Source organism: Drosophila nasuta, chromosome X (genome assembly GCF_023558535.2).
Source record: "Drosophila nasuta strain 15112-1781.00 chromosome X, ASM2355853v1, whole genome shotgun sequence".
Taxonomy (NCBI): Eukaryota; Metazoa; Arthropoda; class Insecta; order Diptera; family Drosophilidae; genus Drosophila; species Drosophila nasuta.
Window position 1 is genome coordinate 29022394 of NC_083459.1, and position 21294 is coordinate 29043687.

General features: G+C 35.3%; 1 protein-coding gene and 1 long non-coding RNA gene across 3 annotated transcripts in view; both read left to right on the plus strand.

Moving 5' to 3' along the window:
* LOC132796677 (uncharacterized) overlaps window positions 1-21294 on the plus strand; it is a 174558-nt gene that overhangs the window by 61298 nt on the left and 91966 nt on the right. The window contains exon 3 of one of the 2 annotated variants that reach the window (XR_009633578.1): window positions 20643-20931. The exons of the other annotated variant lie outside the window; for it this stretch is intronic. This is a non-coding gene — a long non-coding RNA (uncharacterized LOC132796677). Of the gene's footprint in view, window positions 1-20642; window positions 20932-21294 lie in introns of those variants that run through there. 2 annotated transcript variants of the gene reach the window in all.
* Window positions 617-1957, plus strand: LOC132795666 (pepsin A-like). Its single transcript, XM_060806522.1, has one exon. It carries the CDS (start codon window positions 635-637, stop codon window positions 1931-1933), a length of 1299 nt encoding a protein of 432 aa, XP_060662505.1. The 5' UTR covers window positions 617-634; the 3' UTR covers window positions 1934-1957.

A 21294-nucleotide genomic window follows, 5' to 3' on the forward strand; every position in this document is an offset into this window, starting at 1 on the left:
CGGGCACACTTGACTGTAGCTTTTTTGGTAAATTCTGGAAGAATATTTTAGATTTAATTTCTTAATACCTTACTTCCGAATTACCAATATTCGTCAGCAATTATACAAGTATAGAATGAGCAATTGCACAACTATTAAATTTGCCATTTATTAATGTTACTTTGAAGATAACTCGTGTGGAATTTTCAATTACTAAATGAGTTTGAGGTAAACAATTGCTTTTCTAATGTAACTTGATTAGTTTTTAATTCTCTTTATCTTTGTCCTCTGCCCCTTACTCTGCAAATGAGATTTAATTTTCTTTATGTTATCGTTATAGCGCTATCATCGTCATCGATGACGAAGCTTCTTCGACCGGCACTTGTATCTATTACTGGGAGGGGGAATTTGTTGAGCGTGCTTTGTGGTTTTGGGGGCGCTTAAAATACCATCACAGTGACTACCTTTTAAGTTTTCGTGTTCGATTTCGATATAAACAATCTTATCTATGTCAGATTTGCATTCGATTTGATTGATTTCCCCAAACACTGATAACAAAAAGCAGTGCGGCTTTTGTTCACGCCGTCTGCTCTATAAAATTGTGTGCCATCGTCGCCAGTGGTTTCAGTATCGAGGTGTACTATATCCAAGCGATATGCTGTTGTCGAGGGCATTATTACTCATACTCGGCAGCGCGTTGCTGCTGTCCGTTGCTGTCGATGCTGCTGCAACCAAATTGCATCGCATGCCGTTGCACAAGAAAGTGAAGCCTCACATTAATCGGACTACAATCATGTCCGAAGTGCTACAGATGCGTAATCGATACGTGACAAACTTGGATACGGTCCAGAACATCACAAATGGAACGACGACGACGACGGCATCATCACAACTGAGCGAGGAGACGTTGATGAACTCGAGGAATATGTATTATTATGGTGAAATAAGCATTGGCACACCGCCGGTCATCTTTATGGTGCTGTTCGACACGGGATCGGCGAATTTGTGGGTGCCATCATACAATTGCACGAGTCAAGCGTGCTATGGCACCGATAGCTATGTTCCCAGCATATCGTCGACCTATGTGCCGAATGGCGAGAGCATTAAGCTCACCTATGGATCGGGTGGAATTACCGGCATTCTCGCCTCCGATACGGTGATCATCAGCGGACTAACGATAACAAATCAAACATTTGCCATGGCCACCTCTGAGTTGGATTCTTCATTCGAGGGAATGGCTTTCGATGGCATTCTGGGCATGGGATACTATTCTTTGGCCGCGGATAGTGTGATCCCTCCGTTTTACAATATGTACATGCAGGGTTTGATAAGTCAACCGGTTTTCTCATTCTATTTGGCAGACGACACCTCGAGCTCGGGCGGTGAACTCATCTTTGGTGGCTCCGATCCGGCGTATTATGCCGGCAATATGACCTATGTCCCCGTCACCGTCGAGGACTATTGGATGTTCACCGTGCAGAGCGCCTACATCGCTGGCGTTCAATTGTGCAGCTTGTGCTCCGCCGTGGCTGACACGGGCACCTCGTTGATTATCGCACCCAGCGCTGCGTATGAAACGATCTTCAGTTTGGTCTCCAGCGATTTGGATGGCTCCGTCGATTGTGACACGATCAGTTCGCTGCCCGTTCTCAAGTTCAATATTGCCGGCAATGTCTTTGGTGTCCCACCATCGGCGTATATTATTAGCTCGGATGGGGAGTGTTCGCTGGGTGTTTTGGCTGCCGATGGCATCGGCTTCTGGATCTTGGGCGACGTCTTTCTGAGGCAGTACTACGCAGAATTCGATTTGGGAAATAATCGTATTGGCTTCGCCTCGGTTCAGGGACTACACTATACGGATAATGGCAGTTCGGGATTGATCAGCTGTTCGGCCTTCTACTGCATGCTTCTCACTCTTTTGAATATCCTGTGTTTCTTTGTGAAAATGCGTTGAATCTTGTAGCTAGCAACAAATAAATTATATACATTGTTTTTTTTTTTCAAATCAAAGTTGATTGGCTTTAATAACTTTATATTAAAAACTAGTAACTAGTATGAAACACAAAAAAAAGATACAAAAGTATCTGCAAGATGCAATTGCAGTTGATGGTAGAAATATTTTCGAATCAATTTCAATTCAAATCTTGACAAATCAGTTTCAAGATACAAAAGTATCTCAAAGATACAAAAGAATCTCAAAGATACAAAAGTATCTTGAAGATGCAATTGCAGTAGCAGTTGAAAAAACACTTTGTCAAAAGTAGTTGGAAGATACAAAAGTATCTCAAAGTTACAAAAGTATCTGCAAGTTAAAAAATCAGTTAAAAAGCAATTGGAAGATACAAAAGTATCTTAAAGATACAAAAGTATCTGCAAGATGCTATTGCAGTTAAAAAAGCAGTTGGAAGATACAAAAGTATCTCAAAGATACAAAAGTATCTGCAATATGCAATATAGAAAAAAAAGCAGTTGGAAGAAACAAAAGTATCTCAAAGATACAAAAGTATCTCAAAGATACAAAAATATCTCAATATCTCAAAAGTATCTGCAAGATACAAAAGTAGATGCAATTGCACTAGCAATTGATAAGACACTTTGACAAAAGTATCTGTGAGATACAAATTGAGTATCTCTGATACAAAAGTATCTCAAAGATACAAAAGTATCTCAAAGATACAAAAGTATCTCAAAGATACACAAGTGTTGCAGTTAAAAAAGCAGTTGGAAGATACAAAAGTATCTCAAAGATACAAAAGGATCTGCAAGATGCTATTGCAGTTAAAGAAGCAGTTGGAAGATACAAAAGTATCTCAAAGATACAAAAGTATCTGCAATATGCAATATAGAAAAAAAAGCAGTTGGAAGATACAAAAGTATCTCAAAGATACAAATGTATCCGCAAGATGCAATTGCAGTTAAAAAGTCACTTTGTCATGCAAAAGATTCAAAAGTATCTGTGAGATACAAAAGCATTTGATGCTAGAAAATCAATTTCAGTTCAATTCTTAACACAAACGATATGTTGACATCCATAAAGATATAAAAGTATCTTAAAGCTACATAAGTATATGCAAGTTGCAATTGCAATTGAGAAGTCACTGCCGCGCAAAAGTATCTCAAAGATACAAATGCATTTGATGCTACGATATATTCTAATCATCCTCCAAATAAATATACGCTTACTAGGATGAAAAAGTATATAAAAGATACTTAAAAATCTACCAGATACATTACAAAAAAAATATATTGAATCGAGTTCAAAGCATTTGTAAAATTCAAAAGTATCTGCTAGATGCAAATGCATATCACAATGAAAATATTTATTAAACCATATAAAATTGAAAGTGTGATCTAAAAAACCACATAAAACTTCAATCAAGAAAATCACTTGATGGTTAAAATATTTTGCGGAAATTATATGAAATTAAGTAAAAAAAATATAAATAAAATTAAGTAATAAAATTAATATAAAATGAAGTGATAAAAAAAAAAAATGAAATTTAGTAATGAAATAATATGAAATTAGGTATCCACATATTAAAAGATTCAAATGTATTTGTGTTTGAATTCTAAACAACTTAAAGATGCAAAAGTAATTGTCAGAAGCAAATTCAACTTTTGAGTTGCAATTGCAAGTAGCGTTTAATTGAAATGTAATCTGTAAGTTACGAAAAGAAATGTTTGAGAAGTGCGAAAAGTATCTTTGAATAGTCAAATGTAACTTTAGCAGATTTCAATCGTATCTTTAAGCTGCACAAAGTGTCTTTGATGAATGCGTGTGCCAATGAAGCTTGTGTTCTCAATTGTTCCGCAGTTGTCGATGATGCTGTTGAGATGCTGTTGATGGTGTCAACTGTCAACTGAGCAAGCAGCTGGGCAGCTGGAAAAAATGTGAAAAGTGCCGATTGCGGAGAATGTCAATCAAAATGCGAAAAAGTCACTCGGTCAAGAGATTGAGGAGTGGAAGGAGGAAGGCGGGGAAAGCAAGAAATGGGAAAATCCTAATCAGAAACCAATGAAGAGGAAAACAGGTGAAAAGTTGCGGAAAATAATATATCGAAGATCACATTCGGTGTATACATATACTGATATATTCCAAATATACTATAGAGTAGAAAATATACCAGATATTTAACCATTTCTTAAATAAGAATCCTAAAATTAATCTTTCAACTTCATACTCTTCTTCCAAAATAATTTAAGATAAGATTTTGTCAAGATTTTTCTTTTATATTAGTATCTTTAAAGTGATCTCTAACACTCTACAATCAAAATTTAGTAAACTTTAATGTAGCATGTATATTAGAGACACAAATTCCTATGGTTTTGCAAAAGATGCATAACGTACGCAATGCCAATGATAAACAATGTTCTCTTGTGGATTACATTTAAGCTTGCGGCTCAGCTGATTGAGTTGCATCTGGAGCAGAAACCGTTGCACAAGAACCACACAAAAAAAAAAGGAAGAAGAAGCCAACTAAGATACAAATGTTTCCTTGAGTTCGTTGCTGGAGAGTGCGCTTAATTGGGCCGCCAACGAAACGCGTGATTTATTGTGAAACTGCAGACGGCGAAGAATAAGTTGAATGTTACTTGAAGTTGAAGTTGAAGTAGAAGGAGGAGGTTGAGGTTGAGGTTGAGAATTGAGATGATGATGAGCCGAAGATGAAGTGAACTGCATTTCGCATTATTTATGTGATGTTATTTTTTGTGCTTCTTTGCCCGGGATTAGGAATTATACGCAATGCGACGATGCCACAGGCAGTCAAGTGGCAAAAGGTTCTCTCAAGGCTCCCACACACGTTGCAAAAACCAAAAAAAAAAAAAGGGAAAAGAAGTAAGAACAACACACAAGCGAATGGACTCTTTGTTGGTGGGCTGGTGGATGGATGGATTGCTGGAATCAATCGATCGATCTCTAATGAGCGTTGGGCTTAATAATAATAACGAGTGCAATTGTCTCGAGGAACTCGAGAAGCCGCTCGGCTTAAAATTTATTGGCCAAGCAATTGCACATTTCGACGCTCATCAAATACCAATAAAATATCATTTGTTGTAATTGGAAGCATTGGACGACGACCACACGATCTTGACCCACAGTTCACCTTTCGACTGCAAAAGTTCGACTCTTGGTTGTTGTCGGTTTCGATTTCGATCTCGCATCTTGATCTTGTTTTGCTTCTCTCTCTGTCTCGCTTTTACTTGCTGCAATCTGTCTCATTAGTTGGCAAAGCGCTTGATTTATTGTTAAACTTGTTGTTGTTGCTGTTGTTGTTGTCAATAAATCACATTAAAATATTTGCAAAAAACCAAACACAACGACTAAAGCCGGCTCAGCGTCGGGACATTTAACCAATCTGCGGCTCAGCTTGACAAATCTCTAAACGAAATCAGTTAACAACTTAACTAATGATTATCGATGTGCAGCAACAACAGCAACAACTTGTTGTCGATAAGTCCGACCAACAACTACTTTTTCGTTTTTGCTTCTCCGCGGCAATCAAACACATTTTACGCACACACAAACATTATTGATAACAGCTTCGTTCGTTCGATTCATCTGCATTTTCAGCATACGCGTAGTTTGTGCCCAAACACAGCCAATCGAAAATGTTAGTAGACGATCAAGCTGATAAAAACTAGACGGTAAAGTTTTCTGAGTTGCGGCTAATCAACGATCTTTGCTAGAACTGGAATCGATTTTTAAACTATTCTTACTATTTATTTAACATATTTAACAAGCTATTTCCATTTGTATTTTAACTATTAAACTGTTCGCAAATTTAACAAAAATATACATATACCATTTATAGATTAAATACTGATTCTTTTTATAAACTAAATTTTCTTCCCCATATATATTAAAAGTCGATGAGAGATTGCCATAAGGTACAATTCTTTAGATTAAGTATAGCAAACAAATATGTGAAATATAAAATCAATTAATAATTATTATATAACGATTTATATTTCTTCTTATAATCCAAAATTTCTTCTCCTGTTTCAATGAAAGATGCCATTAAAGTAAAATACGCTAGATGAAAGATGGTAATCAAATTTTTGAGATATAAAATCAAATATCAATCATTTTTTTATGATTCATAATCTACTTTATTTAAAATCGTGAATTTTTAAAAATTGATCTATAATCTTAATAATCAATTAATAAGGTAAAACTTATAATGATCTAGAGATAGAAAAAATCGATATTCTATAATATTACTAACTTTTCTCAACTGGACAAATGGCAAATCTGTGTTGGGCTTTGACAAACAATGTCGGCAGCACACAACATCTTCGATATGTATTTACTTATTGGCAGCTAAATATGCGACAACCCTAAAATCTTCAACTCTAGAGTGAGAGAGAGAGAGAGAGATCGCCTTGTGTATTTCCAAATATGCAAATTAAATGTAAATAAGTTTGCAACTATTTGGCAAAGCGCTTGGCATATGCCAGTTGCATTAAAAGAGAGAGAGATAGAAAGAGAGAGATAGAAGAGAGGAAAGAGTAACGAAACAGCGTTGCCAGATGCAAAGTTACTGATAAAGTTAACCACGTTGTTGCTGTTGTTCTTTCGCAGTTCTCAGTGCACAGATAAGACGAGTCCAACAATTTCCCATTTGGCCTACGAATAAAGAAAGCAAAAGGGGGCACAGCAAGCAAGCAAGCAAGCAAATTCAGAAGCAAAAGCACAACCGGGGAAAAAAAAAGCCTAATAAGAAGCACGTCACATCTGATAAGAAAAGTCAATCGATAAATTTTGTTAAGCTGCGCTGTCGAGCTGCCATCGCTGCTGCCGGACTTGCCAACTTGTCTGCTGCTGTTGTTGCTGTTGTTGCTGTTGTTGTTGTAATACATACTTAATTGTAAAATTGTTTATTGTAAACGCAATTAGTAGTTTGGGGTTCACGGCGAGAGAGTGTGAGACGTGTGAGTGGCGAGATAAATCAAAAAGGATAACTGCGATAAGGCGCGACGCCAATTCGCTGCGGTTCAGGGAGCTTTCCATACCTCCGTTAAGCGTCGAAATAAAGCGAGGGTATCTTGAGAACTTTGCTTCAATAAATGATCATTTATTTGCTATAACTACGAAGGGCAAACTTTATTCGAGAATTGAAATTGTCAAACAAGTTTAATAGAGTCGAGAAAACTAGTAAAAAGAACTTAAGATTTATGATTTAATTTTACTATATAGAATATTTATTCTATACAAAGGCAATGTACAAACGATCAACTAAGAGGAATAACAAAAAAACAAAAAAAAAACGTTATGTAACTTTTTTCCCGTCGCACTGCTATTTTAAAGTTTACAGCTGTATATTATATTTGAGTTGACAGTTGCTATAATTTTTGTGTTTTCAAATAAGTATTTAATAAATTTACCAAATGACTTTATTTTTATATAACTTGTTTGTTTTCAGAGTTTCAGGACTATCGGCATAAACATATAGTACTAAAAAACACAAATATCATATATAAATTAAGAAGCTCTCAGTAGATTATTTATTTGCTTCAATTATTAACAACTTTTTTGCATTCTCTATGAAAGGAAAGCTTTATTCTTTTTTTTATAGTCAAGCAAGTTTGATAGTGTGGAGAATATTACTAAAATATCTTAAAAACTGTCGACTATTTGTATTTTACTATATTAGAGTTGATAGAAGCAATAATTTTTAGTGTTTTGAAATATACAGTTTATTTAAAATTCTCATGAAAAAAAGTAGTACTAAAATTACAAAAATGTCGTATAAAAAGCAGGATAAAGTTGCCAGTAGTATGAAAAGTATTGAAGTTGAGTTGAACTCGTGAATAGTTTTCTTATGCATTGTCTACAGCATAACTCCTAGTCTATCAGTTCTTTTTATATTTGCTTTTTGGGTCGTTCGTGTAAGTGATTACAGTTTATGAGTTATTGTTGTAGCTGCTGCTGCTGTTATTATTGATATTATTTACTTTAATCTGCTGCATCGCGCGTTGTGACTTAATTGCAATGAGTAAAAGTTTTTGGCTAACCCCTTAACAGCAGCCACCTTCAGCTCCTTGTGGCTCGTTGCATGTGAGGCATGAGGCACGCATGCGGCACACTTTTGTCGAGATACCAAGCAAAATGTGTAATTTGTAGCAATTTTTGGCGGCAAGCAACAAAATGTTGAAATGGTCAATGGAAATTGGGTCAAACTTTTATAGTTGACCGCCATAAATGAATATAACTTGCTTTGCCACTTCCCTCAGTTGTTCAGTTGGTCAGTTCAAGTTTTCTCGGTGGTGCCACAATAAAAATTTTGTTTAATGAAAGTGTTTTTCATGCGTTACATTTGCAGTCGAAGAATTGGAGTGGCATCCCTTGGATTATGATATACTTGTAGTGTATTTTGGTTTTTTCTTTGGCATAGGGATCATTCCACGATCGATTATGACGATGACGATTACGATTACGATTATATTACGAGTTCAGACCCTTGAAAGCGCGTTGAATGCTCGCAGAACATTTTTTTTGGACTGGCACTTTTATTTTACCTTGGCATTTATGGCATAATTTTGGTCATCATTTGCTGCCGCCGTCTTTATAGCACTTCACAAATGATCGCAAATGATCATAATCAGAACAATGATGATGATGCTGATGATGCTGATCTACATCAGTAGCAATGATCGGTAGCAAGCTTTGCCCCAGGGATTAAGCGAATGCACAAGTGTTTTTATATAGTATATCTTATGGAATTTCAATTTCAGTTAGGGAAAGTTTTGTTGATTAAAGTACACATATAAATAAAGGTATTTTATAATGGGCAGCAGCACTTTAATTTAACGGCTGTCATATTCATTGAAGCGCTGCCAAGTGAGAGTGAAACATAAGAATCCATTATATAAAAACTATAAAATAAATTTAATAGCTGCAGCAAAATCATCGGCAATCATTAAGCAGTATACTATATGTATGTCTGTAAAGTGAGGTTCTTAAGAATACTAAAAAATATAAAATTAAAATACTTAACTAATATTAGTAGCTTGTAATACTACATTTTATTTTAGAACTTAGGATATAGTATTTTATTAAGTATTTTTAAGATATTAGTGTATTGTCAACTAATTTTATTTTATTTAATATTTATTTTTAGTATGAAATAAATCTAGTTGAATACTTAGAGTTAGTATTCTTAACACGAGTGGGGTTGTTAAAAATACTTAAGAAACATGAGTTTATAATATACTGAGGTTCTTAAAAATACTGAAATCAAACTACATAGCTTTATATACTAAAATAAAACTAGCTATTATATACTGAAATAACATGAGTATATAATATACTGAATTTCTATTTATACTAAATACTAAAATAACATGAGTTTATAATATACTAATAATTAGTATTTTTAAGCACCTTAATGTTGTATAAAATTATTTAATTTTAGTATTTTTAAATACCTTCGTACTGAACTCTTACTAACTCTAAGTACTCAATTATTTACAACACAATCACATTTATTTAAGTTCTATTCTATATGATGATTATTAGTTTATTTCACTTGTTTATTGTACCTAATTTTGTCATCCTTTTGACATGCTAATGTTATACTTCATGATGCCCAATATGTTAGAATATCAGTCGCTGCAACTGTTCATTTATAATAGCTAGTCTTCTCGATTGCCCTGCATTATGCATATGCGAATCTCGATCACAAAGTGAGCTCTTAATTTAATGGGAAAGCTATAAAAGCTGAAGCTGAACTTGCAGTGACTTTGACAGTTTCACAATCTCTTTTAGATGCGCTAGTATAGCTTGAGCTTATCGCCTTGAAATCTGATCAGCTCATCGGCGGCTCGTAAAAATCTCCCACAAAATGCGCTATCAGAAGCGATGATCAATCTAGGCGGATATTGAGATGATGAGAAACGCGCTTGATGTAATGCTCCTGCCATTAAATTGAGAAGCATTTAAAAATGTGGCATAAATTAGCGCTTTATCAAGTTTTATCTCATTAAGCCGGCAAGCGCAGCTTGAGAAGGCCAAAAGGACAGCCCCCTTGGACAGTTACGACAGTCAGGTTATCGAGTGACTTAATTAGCATGCGAAAAATGCATTGGGTATCAATCAAAAAAAAAAAAAGAAATACAACAGACTGTGCAATTTTCATTCAACTTTCTTTTTGCTTTTTTTTCGGGTGGAATTATTGATGCACAGCAGCAGCAGGCATAACTGGAGGCAAAAGGCAACGCGCTGCTAATTGAAATATTCTTAATCAGATTTTATTTCGCAAGCGATTCGCTGATGTATTTAATCCGCAATTACTAACCAGACGCGAGCGATACGCTCCTCAGCTCCACGGCAACACATGATTGCCAGGTTGGGATGACTCCCAAGAATATGCGAAGCCACGGTTCAATTTAGCGTAAAGAAAAAAAAAAAACACACGTAAGAAAGCTACAGTGCAGTGTGCTCGACTGTGAGATACCTGCAAGCTATTTTAAATTAAAGCAAAACAGAGCGACATTATTCTTGAAGGTTTAAAATATATACCAAATAATACATGTGGTATATTGCTATAATATTTTTATTCTTTAAATATACATCGAATACTACAAAAATATACCAATTGTTATACATGGAATATTAATATACTACTATCATTCTTGAAATATGCCAAATAATATACCAAAATATTACAAATATACCAAATTGTATATGTGGTATAATTGTATATTGCTGTTAATCTTGAAATATGTTAAAATAATATACTTAAAATATACCAAATACTACTAGTGTATAAAAAACAGTATACCAAAAAATACTAAAAAAAATATATACCAAATAATACAGATGGTATGTTGATATACTATTGCTTTTGAAATATACTGAATTATTTTGACAACATACTAAAAATATACCAAATACCACATATGTTACATCGATATAACACTAATATACCAACAAAATATACCGAAAATACAAAAATTATACTAAATGCTATATATGGTATAGTGATGTAATTCTATTAGCCTTGAAATATAACAAAATAAACAAATATATATAAACTACATTCAAAATATAGCAGTCAGATGGAAATGGCAATATCATCTCATCTCTCTCTAGCATATTTCTATATGCTTTATGGTGTTGGAGTTACCTCCTTCTGTCTCTTACATAAATTTTCTGCAGCCACAAAGTTATAATACCCTTTTACCTCAAAGGCAGTGGGTATACAAAATACCTAAAAATAAAGCCAGTGGAATCTGAAATCTGGAATCTGGCATCGATTGGCGGCACGCACCAGCAACCAGCAACCAGCAACGAGCAACGAGCAACAGTTGCTGTAACCATCATATACAGTACAGAGGTGTATGTACAGCAACATTATATGAGATATTGGTGGGGAACAAGTTTGTCCTTAGCGCTTAACAAGGTGGGCGCAACTCAGTGGGACATGCCTTCTTTTGTGCTGTGGAAGAAAGTGGAGCTTTCATAAGCGAGACTGGAAGCTAAGTCGTTGAGATTAAAGAGCTGCCGTTTAGTGGCTACTTAGCCGGCGATAAAATGAAAAAAGAAAGAAAAAAGAACAAAAAAAAACGCGAACTAAACTGAACGTGAAATTGCATTAAATGGCGTGGCACTGGGCCACAATGTGGTGCCCAAGCGGATTTGGGGCAACAAGCTTAACAAGCTTGTAAGCTTAAATGGCTTTTTAAAGAGCTGCCGCTTTTGCCCAAACAGTGTTCTGGTTCCCTTCCCTCCTCCCCCCTAAGTTAATAATAATCTGCACAGCAGCCACAGCAGCAATTACAAGAAGAACAACGGGCAGAAAATTATCAGTGTGGTGGGGAAATGGTTTATTGACTTGAAGGAACTACTGCTGCGTAGAAGAACACAACTAATGCTATTAAACGCTCATCATGATACTGATCATCATCAGCAGGCAGTCATTCCATCAGTCAGTCAGTCTCTGTCCTCGGCTTCACGTCATGTGGCCCCAAACAACAATCTGTCCGAAAAGCGATAAAGTTATAATGGCGCAAATGTCGTACACAGTTTTTAAAATGGAGCCCACAGACAGACATCACAGACATCTCTTGTGTTCTCTTCTTCATCTAAGTCTTGGCTTAAAGCAAACGTTGCTGTTGCGTCTTTATCGCGATGTAGCCACTGCTCGACTTTGAAAACTGTTTACAAACTGTCTGACAGAGTTTTGACTGCTGTTTGGTTCCGTCGGCTTTAGTTGATGTCGCCGCTGCCACGCAGCTTGATAGACTGATCTCTCCCTCTCTCTGTCTCTCCACTTGGCAGGACGACAGCATGTCAGATGAATGGACTACAACATCGCTCTCTGGCTGTCTGTCTGGCTCTTCTCTAGCTGGAGGCGACGACACGCTGCGCCTGTCAGTCGAGACTGATATTTCTGTTTCGCTCTGGCGGCTTAAAAGGCGGCACAGTGGGCGTGAAAAGTATACAACGCTTTTGAACCTGTAAGCAAATAATGCATTAATATTGAATGTTGTGGGAATCTAAAGACCAACATTACGCCAACTATAACTACACTCTGCATACGAAAGCCAAAAGCAAATCGTCGTTAAGTGAGCCTAATTGCAGCGAACACATCAGCAATTAGGCAGACAAACTAGGTTTTCTACTCAATGCATTCTTTTATTAGTTCAATGTGCTGCAAATTGTATAGAAGTAGTTTAAGTAGAAGCTCATAGAAAAGCTTATAAAGTTAAAAAGCACATTTACAAGCTCATTATGGAGTTTTTTATTGTTTCACGAGTTCAATATTCTAATAACCGTTTCATAAAAGCTGTAAAAGCACATATAAAAGCTCAAAAAACACCTTTCAAATATCATTATGCAGCTTTCATAAATATGTAACATTGCAAAAGCACATCGAAAATTGTTAGTTAGTTAGTTGTTAGTTAGAATAATATATTTATTCGCATAATATGAAAGTTTCCTTAAATAAAATAATCAAAAACTTCTAAATGTTAAAAAACTTCTAAAATGTTACGAAAAGCTTTTAAAGCGCTCTGAAAAGCTCAATAGTTCACTAGTTTCATGAGTTTTGTTTTCTTCACATCGAAAAGCTGCAAAAGCACATTAAAAAAGCTCATTAGGAAGCATTAATAGTTTGTGTGCTCGATTGTTAGTTAGAATAATATATTTATTAGCATAATATGAATGTTCCCTTTAATAAAATAATCAAAAACTTCTAGTGAAAATGTAAAATGTTACGAAAAGCTTTTAAAGCTCACTGAAAAGCCTAATAGTTCAATATTTTCACGAGTTCAGTTTTCTTCATATCAAAAAAGCTGCAACAACACATTGCACAGCTCACTAGGAAGTATTGATAGTTTGTGTTCTCGATTGTTAATTAGATTCATATATTTATTAGCCTAACATGAAAGTTCTCTTTAATAAAACTATCGAAATGTTACGAAGCTTTAAAGGATATAGCAAAGCTGATGGTTGTATTCTTAACTGTTAATTAGAATAATATTATATTAAAATTTTTCTTAGTGCACTTACTTTCCCGCTAATTCAGCTTAATTCATTGAAATCATTTATTAAAATGTTTTCAGAATATTCATTTGTTATACGACTGGCAATTTGTGCAGCGATTAGTAGTTGCGCTTGTCAAACAAATTATGAACGTGATTTGAATTGAATGCGATGATTTTGTATTAACAAAGCTGCGTTGATCGATGGCGCAGTAAATTAAAACTAGAGTTGCAAAACAACTACGACAAAGTTTCATTGATCGATCGAGTTAAGAACTCGAAATCTTCGAAGAGAAATTGATGAAGAGTGAGTGAGAAAAAGTAGATTAATTAACAATTAATGAATGTACGACAAAACTTTATTGATCAATGCACTATATTGCTGATCGATTGGCTCCACTGTGCCACAATGGGGCATCGGGCAATTTCATCTGGCGATTATAAATTTCAATTACAAGCAAGCTGCATTTCGGCATTGTGGCTGCATTAGATGGAAGGTGGAAGGTGGATTATTATTGCGATACGACGATCGCCTCAATTCTGAAACACTGGAAGCGTTTGCATCTAAACACCTTCTCGGAAAGTGGATCGGATCGCAACTCTGGCAATTGTCTGTGTGTTGTGTCTATAGCCTGAAGCTGCTGGCGGCTATTTACACAGTATTCCGATGGGTTTCTTTATTTTTCGTACCATAATTTAGGCGCGGGCGAGTCATATATCAAGAGAAGCAGCCGAGATGATGGTCTCAGCTCTCAGCTCTCTGTGATATATGACTGCAATGTCCTAATGATAATGACGTGCCAGACGAGGCCGAAGAGAGAGAGACTTGATCGACGTGGTGTATTCAGTATTCACATCGGTTGTAGGCGGGCAAACAGAGCAAGGAGAATTTGCCGGCCTGAGTTTTAGAGTTGAGCTTATCTTTCGAAAGAGTTTTTCATTTCACAAAATTATTGATTTAAAAAATGGAATAAAAAAAAAAAGAGAAATATGTGATCGACGCGCGCGCGCGCGTTTGACACACTCGGCAAATGTTGACTTTTGACTTGTGGCAAATGCAATGTGAGGAGAGGAAAGGTTTACCTGGTTGATTTGTTGATCGGTTTGATTGGTTTGTTGTCACAGCACGCGACGCAAACAACAACACAACACAACACAAGTCAACTCAGCCAACTGCCAACTGGTGGCCTGACACAGTTATGCAAGTTCACACACAACACCCACGCACAAGTCAGTTGAAGTCGTCGTTGCATTAACCGTTTCAATTCCACATATAGATTTAATATTTACATATCCAAACGACCGATTTCTGTGTAAATAATTCCCCTTCACTGTGCGCGATATCAGTTTCGAGTGTCATAAAAATATATATAGAGAGAGAGAGAGACAACAACGCACGCCAAAATCTTCCTTAAATAAACTCGCATATCTCCCACATTTCGCTCTCACTCTCTCGTTCTCTCGCTCTTTCTTTAACCGTCCGTCTAGTTGTTGTCTTGTTCAAGTGAATTTGTGTGCGCTGTATCTATTGGCATTTACATTTATCATATCGCACTTACAGATAACTCTGATCCCATCTAACTAACATACATATTTATCAGTCTATCAATAGTCGCGCGTCTCTGTTTGCCTAACCAAGTGATTTACATTTTGTGCGGAAACGATCGAACACGATCGTTCTCTAACTGTGTCATACTTAAAACGAGAGATCGTTAATGGCAGTAAATAACATATTATTCGTATATCTTCATCATCATTTCCGTTCATTGAAATGTAATATTTTCAGAAGAAGATATACTAAAAATATGGGATTTGCTTCTATTAATGATCTTCCGTATTTGTAGATCGCTAAGTTATACTACTAATTGCTTAATACGAACGATCGCTTGATTTGTGTACAAAAACAGTACACTTTGATTATAGATTCCATCGTTAAAGATTAAATATATTATATATTGTATTATTTATTTTAGTTGAATTTTATATATATTATTATGTATATATATTGTAGTTATTATATTATATTGTAATTCAGCTTTGCTTTTTAAAATGTTATTTATATAAAGTAAAATTATAAATCGATTCTATAAACAACTTTTCATACCAGAAGAAGTCTCGAGGTACAGATTATTTTCTGTAATATAGTTTTTCTGATTCCTAAAAATTGTAGAAGTAATATAAGAACTACTTTTGTTTGGGTAAAAACGCCTATGGTATATTTTAAATGTAGTACTATATCAATATACCAAGTATAACACTCGGTATAGTATATTAGTATTTTTGTGGTATATTAAATTAGTATATTTTATATTTGAAATGTAGTACAATATCAATATACCAAATAAAGCATTTGGTATATTTTTCTATCTTTATGGTATAATTATTTGGTATATTTTGTATTTAGAATGAAGTAACTTTCGATATACCAAAAATGTGTATCACATTTTTAGTGTTTTTGAGTACATCAATTTGATATAATAATATTTTGAAATAAATACTTTTGCTTTTATTCAAAATGGATACCGGGTATCTCACAGTCCAGCACTTTCTACTTCATCTTTCTTATTTGTTTTTGTATATGTTAATCAATAAATGCAGCAAAATTTGCAGCGCTCTAAAAAGTAATTCGTTAAATTTTGAATTTGTGTATGCCTTTTAATCTGAAAGCCAAAATCAGTTCTTTGGCTTTGAAGATGAAGCGAAAATTTACGATGCGCCCCGGACAATTCGAATTCTAACAAACTCTTCATCATCAAACTGACAGCAGCAGCAGCAGGATCAGGAGGAGGAGGAGGAGGAGAGAAAGGAGGCGACAGAGAAACACATCATGCATACATTCATTGATCGTGTGTACTATATTATCCATATATCCTGCCATATAGTTTATCACACAGCGATCATAAACTATTTTGTCTGCTGTCACATTCAAACCACAAAAAAATAACAACAAAAAACCAAAACTTCTTTGAATTGCAGTTGAATTTCCCTTTCTCTCGCTCTCGCTCGCTCAACTCATTTTCATTCCGTGAGCTGTTTGCATTTTTGATTGATCGCTTTATACGTAGCACAAAGAATGAGAGTACCACAAGAACAAAAAATGTAAATGCGACAAAACCACCAAAAAGTAAACCGAAAAGAAATACATAAGTAAAATTCTGTTGGAACATTGGCATCGATCATCATTTGGCGATCAGCTCTCTTGCTCTCTCTTTCTCTTTCTTACACGTCAACAAATGTTGATAATCAAATCAAAGGAGAACACAGGACCAGATCAAGAAATTGTGATTGTACGTACACAGGTTCATGGAATCATCATAACATCAAATCAAAAGTAGGATCGAACAGAGAGAGAGAGAGAGAGAGAGGTAGAGAAAGGTCGACTCTTCCTTTGCTACCTACGCACAAGGATCGCACAGCGATCGACAATCGTTGATATTGCTGCATAATTAAATTTAAACAAATCAAACTGCCATTGCAGCAAAGGAAACAGAAATCAAGTTGTACATTCAGACCACCAAAGAGAGTGAAAGAGCTGGTCACAAGTGAAATAATTTGCTGGGCCCCAGCCCAGCTACATATACAGTCCAATGAGATCAACCGATCAGCGATCGACCGATCAGCCGCCGATCGACCTACACACATATTATGGTAGGCAGTAGCAAATGGTAGAGCAGAAATGCAGTCAACAAAATGTGCTCGACTTTGAGATACTATATGGATAATTAATGAATTTTCTATTTAAATAAAATTATAATAAAAAGGTTTAACAAACATTGGTAATTAGGTTAGAAGGATATTATAACAGCTAGATCTAGATCAGCTAGATCTCGGAGACTAAGAGATATAATAATATGTATAATATATACTTTTTTTCATATGGGAAAATTCGAGCACTTACTAAAGGTCTTAGTTGCTTTGGCTGACAATCTGGTATATTTTGCACTCTGTGGTATATTTTAAATGTAGTACTTAACAAATATACCAAATATATCTTTTCTCATAGTCGAACACACTCGACTTGAGCTTTCTTATTTGATTAATATTGTTGTAAATAATTGTGCATTAAAAAAATTGTTGCTTTTAAACTAATTCAATTTTTCGTTGTACTTTTTTTTTTCTTTTTTCTACCGTTATACCATTTGCAAAACTCCTATTTTCTAATAAAGTGTTTAAACAATAATAAAAGAAACATTTTGTATATTTCATTCAGTTTCTAGATACAATATTATTTTAATTTTCATAATTATTATTAATATTTTTTGATTATTATTACTTGCATTTTTCTTCTTATTTTTATTTCTATTCTGCACTATCTTTTACTTTTAAAGGTCTTCTAAATTGATAATAAATACTTGAGGCTCTATCAGTTATGCATTTTTCTTTCTCACATGTTTGTTATACCCTCCATGCTCAACCGGGTATTGTATAAAGTGAAACAAGCAGTACAACAAGTTGAAGCTGGAAGCTATGGCTCTTCTTCTTGTTGTTATTGCTGTTGTTGCTGTGGCTGTCTCCTGCGCTGATCGTTTAATCTAGCGCTAAAGATCTGGCAGCGTCCTACGTAGCGCAAGTGAACTGAAAACTGAAAACTGAAATGATTGAATTGTGTCTTGCTGTCGATCAATGCGGTGGTGCGTGAGTTGATCTCCAGACGGGGAACTGCTGCAAACTCAAACTGAAACTGCAATTGGGACTGATCCGAGGAGTTGCTGCCTGATCGCCAGACATTGATATTGTGATATTGTGATACAATGCAATGTGGATACAGTTTGTATGCAAAACGATCATCGCTCCTGCATTTTGCATAATCTTGCCGCTAGACATGCAAAATACTTTGAGTATCGTTTTTTTTCTTCTTCTCTCTTCTTCTTTTACTAGTCACAGGTCACAGTCCTCAGTTTGACGTTGAGTCCTGTTTCCGATCGCTGTCGCAGACTTTCACAGTTTTATAACAAATTTGATTGAATTGCCATTGCCGTTGCCATTGAGTTGGGGTTGAGTTTTTTTTTGCTGTTGTTGTTGTTCTTACCTTTTGATGTCTGCACCTTGCAAATGATTATGAATTGATTTTTGATTGCATTTTGCATATTATTCACATCCTTAAGATATGCGCATTCAAATTTGTTTCTCTGCGGAGTTTCCCGTTACAACCAATTCGTCATCAGCTGCTATTTCTCTGTGTTCTTCTTCCGTTCTTCGTCTTCTACCCGGTAATTAGCACACGTGTCCAGTGATCGACAAAACTGATCTTTGATCTAGGCAAACAGGGAACAACATGTGCAAATATCTCTACGAGTAATCACAAAGATTTGCATCACACATACGGATGCATTCATGATGCATGGCGCATGTTGCACAATGATTGAGTCATCTTCCTTCTTCCTTCATGAGCCATCATCGATCATCGTAGGCAAAGCAATAACATTGTGCATTGTGTCTTGGTCAGTTTCTGTGTCTTTGTGTTTACTTTAGGTAGCCAAAATACTATTTAATGAAGTGTCCCTTCTCATCTCGTCCCGTGTGTGTCTTTTACCTTCTAATGTGCCTTAATGTTTATGCAAAATCACTGCGAATCGCCATATCCATGAGCCATCCATCTCGACGGGGTATTTTCTTCTTTTTGCTTACACGTGCTATGCTAATGGGAATTGTGAAATCCTCAGGTAGCTCTACGCTTATCAGCTACTGCACATGTGAGATGCAGCTAAACAGATAATAGTTGAAGACTGAATCTATCTATCTACATTTCGTTGCCTGAAACAAGTTGAAGAGATCTTAAATTCTAGACTACATAAGAGTTGATAACTTGCACAGTCTTTACTATGTATTTGCTACATTTAGTATTTTCAGATGTTATACATAATCCATTGTATAACTGAACAACAAATCTACTTAAGTGTTTGCAATAAATTCCGAAAATTATAGATTTAAATGAATATATGTCACTTTTAAAGCAAGATTTCTTTTTGATATACTTTAAGATCTTTTTCGAGTTATTTGTTTAGGAGGGTATTATTTGTATACATATATTTGGTATATTTTGAATCTATTTTTGCGGTATATTCATTTGAAATCTTTTAAGAATAATGCCGCATTGTTTTGGTATTGTTTAAAACGAGAATAGGATATCTCTCACCTTTCTTACTTGTTTTATTAAGTATTTATTAACATGAGATATTCAATATGCTGCTTAAATGTTTCCATTTTCCTTTAATGAAATAATAATTACATTAAAATGGAATATATAAATAAATAATGTATTCTTATGTACAAAACTTCTTACTCCTTTAAACCAATTTCAATCGAAATTTATTTTAATTCAATGTGAAATTTAAAAAAAAATTCCTATATATAGAAAGACTGATACTTTAACTTTTGTTAATGCTACAAATGCTTGTATTTAAATATCAATATAATAAAAAGAATCAATTTAGAATAATTTTAAAACAACTTGAACTTCATTACTTTCCTTAATAATCTATCAAAATACGTGCAACTAATATGAAATATATTCTTAAAACTTCAGCATATTTTGCAATTTTATTAAGTGCTTTTTATAAACAACTGTGGTTCGCTTTTAATAGGCGTCATTTGTCGGAATGAGTTTGGCTGTTGCCCACATAAATGTAACATATACTCGTATATGATGATCACTTTGGTTCTCTATAAAGTGCGGCAATCAGCGGCAGCATCTGCTATCTGGTTGAGTTAAGCGCAAAGCTCAAATGTTAGCATCGCATTGCCAGCTGATAAGCTTCCATGTAACCGGACAGATGAGGGCCGTTGGTTGTTGGTTCTTGGTGCAGTTGGTAAAGTTGGCAATCTTAAATCGATTTCTTATGTTGCCGCGCTTATCGACAGCAAGGCGACAGAGAAGTTGGGAGGCAAGCAGGGAGGCGCAGGCAGGCAGCAGCAAAGTTTAAGATTAGCCAAGTGGCAAGTTGATTCCATTATCAGTTAGCCGCCACATAAGTTGATGTAAGATATATTAAGAGATAAATAACATTGCCAGTGGTTGAGTGTGTGTGTGTGTGTGTGAGTGCATAAACAGATCGATGAGGTTCTGCGTTCGAGTCATTCGAACCATATCGCAAAAGGCGAGCAACTTTATTAGAGCCTCTTAACACGATTGCCAATTGATAGCCCTTTTCTTTCATTTGCTTCGTTTTTTTCAGTTTTTTTTAGCTGCTGCCAAAAGACATTAACAAACTGGCGAGCAGATTAACAGATCAACTGAAGATCGGGGCGCGCGATCAACTGTTTTGGCTGAGAGATACTACTACAGATTCGCGCTGTGATCAGAACCGATCAGCGATCAGCGGATCAACGCAATTAAAATGTTATCGCTGTTTGTTGTTAACGTTGACGAGCCACAGCACAAAGACTTCCTGTGTGCTCCCAGTGATACACTCTATCCACATCGAGGCATAGGAGCCAATGTGCTGCAGCTTGTCAGCGAGGATAACGTCACAATAAGTAAGTGAACCTTTTTATAGAAGGACTTTTTCTGATACATGATTTTTTATCCAACACTTAACTTGTACTCGAAATTCTTTATAACATTAGTTAAGTTCCTTGACTCTGACTAATTAAGAAGTTTTACACAATCTTTTTGTTTGTGGTTCACCAGTAAATTACAGTCTGTTTCATGGCTGAACCATTTTCAACGAGTTTGAGCGCTGAACCACTCGTTGAACCGGCTTTTTACTTTTGACAATTAACTTCTATTCAAAATTGTATATATTATAAATGTATAAGTCAAATTCCTTAACACTGATTAATAAGGAAGTGTTATTCAATCGTTTTATGTATGTGATTCAACAGTAA

What these genes read in the sequence shown, in the direction of transcription:
- LOC132795666 (XM_060806522.1), top strand. Translation starts at nt 635, where the DNA reads ATGCTGTTGTCGAGGGCATTATTACTCATACTCGGCAGCGCGTTGCTG.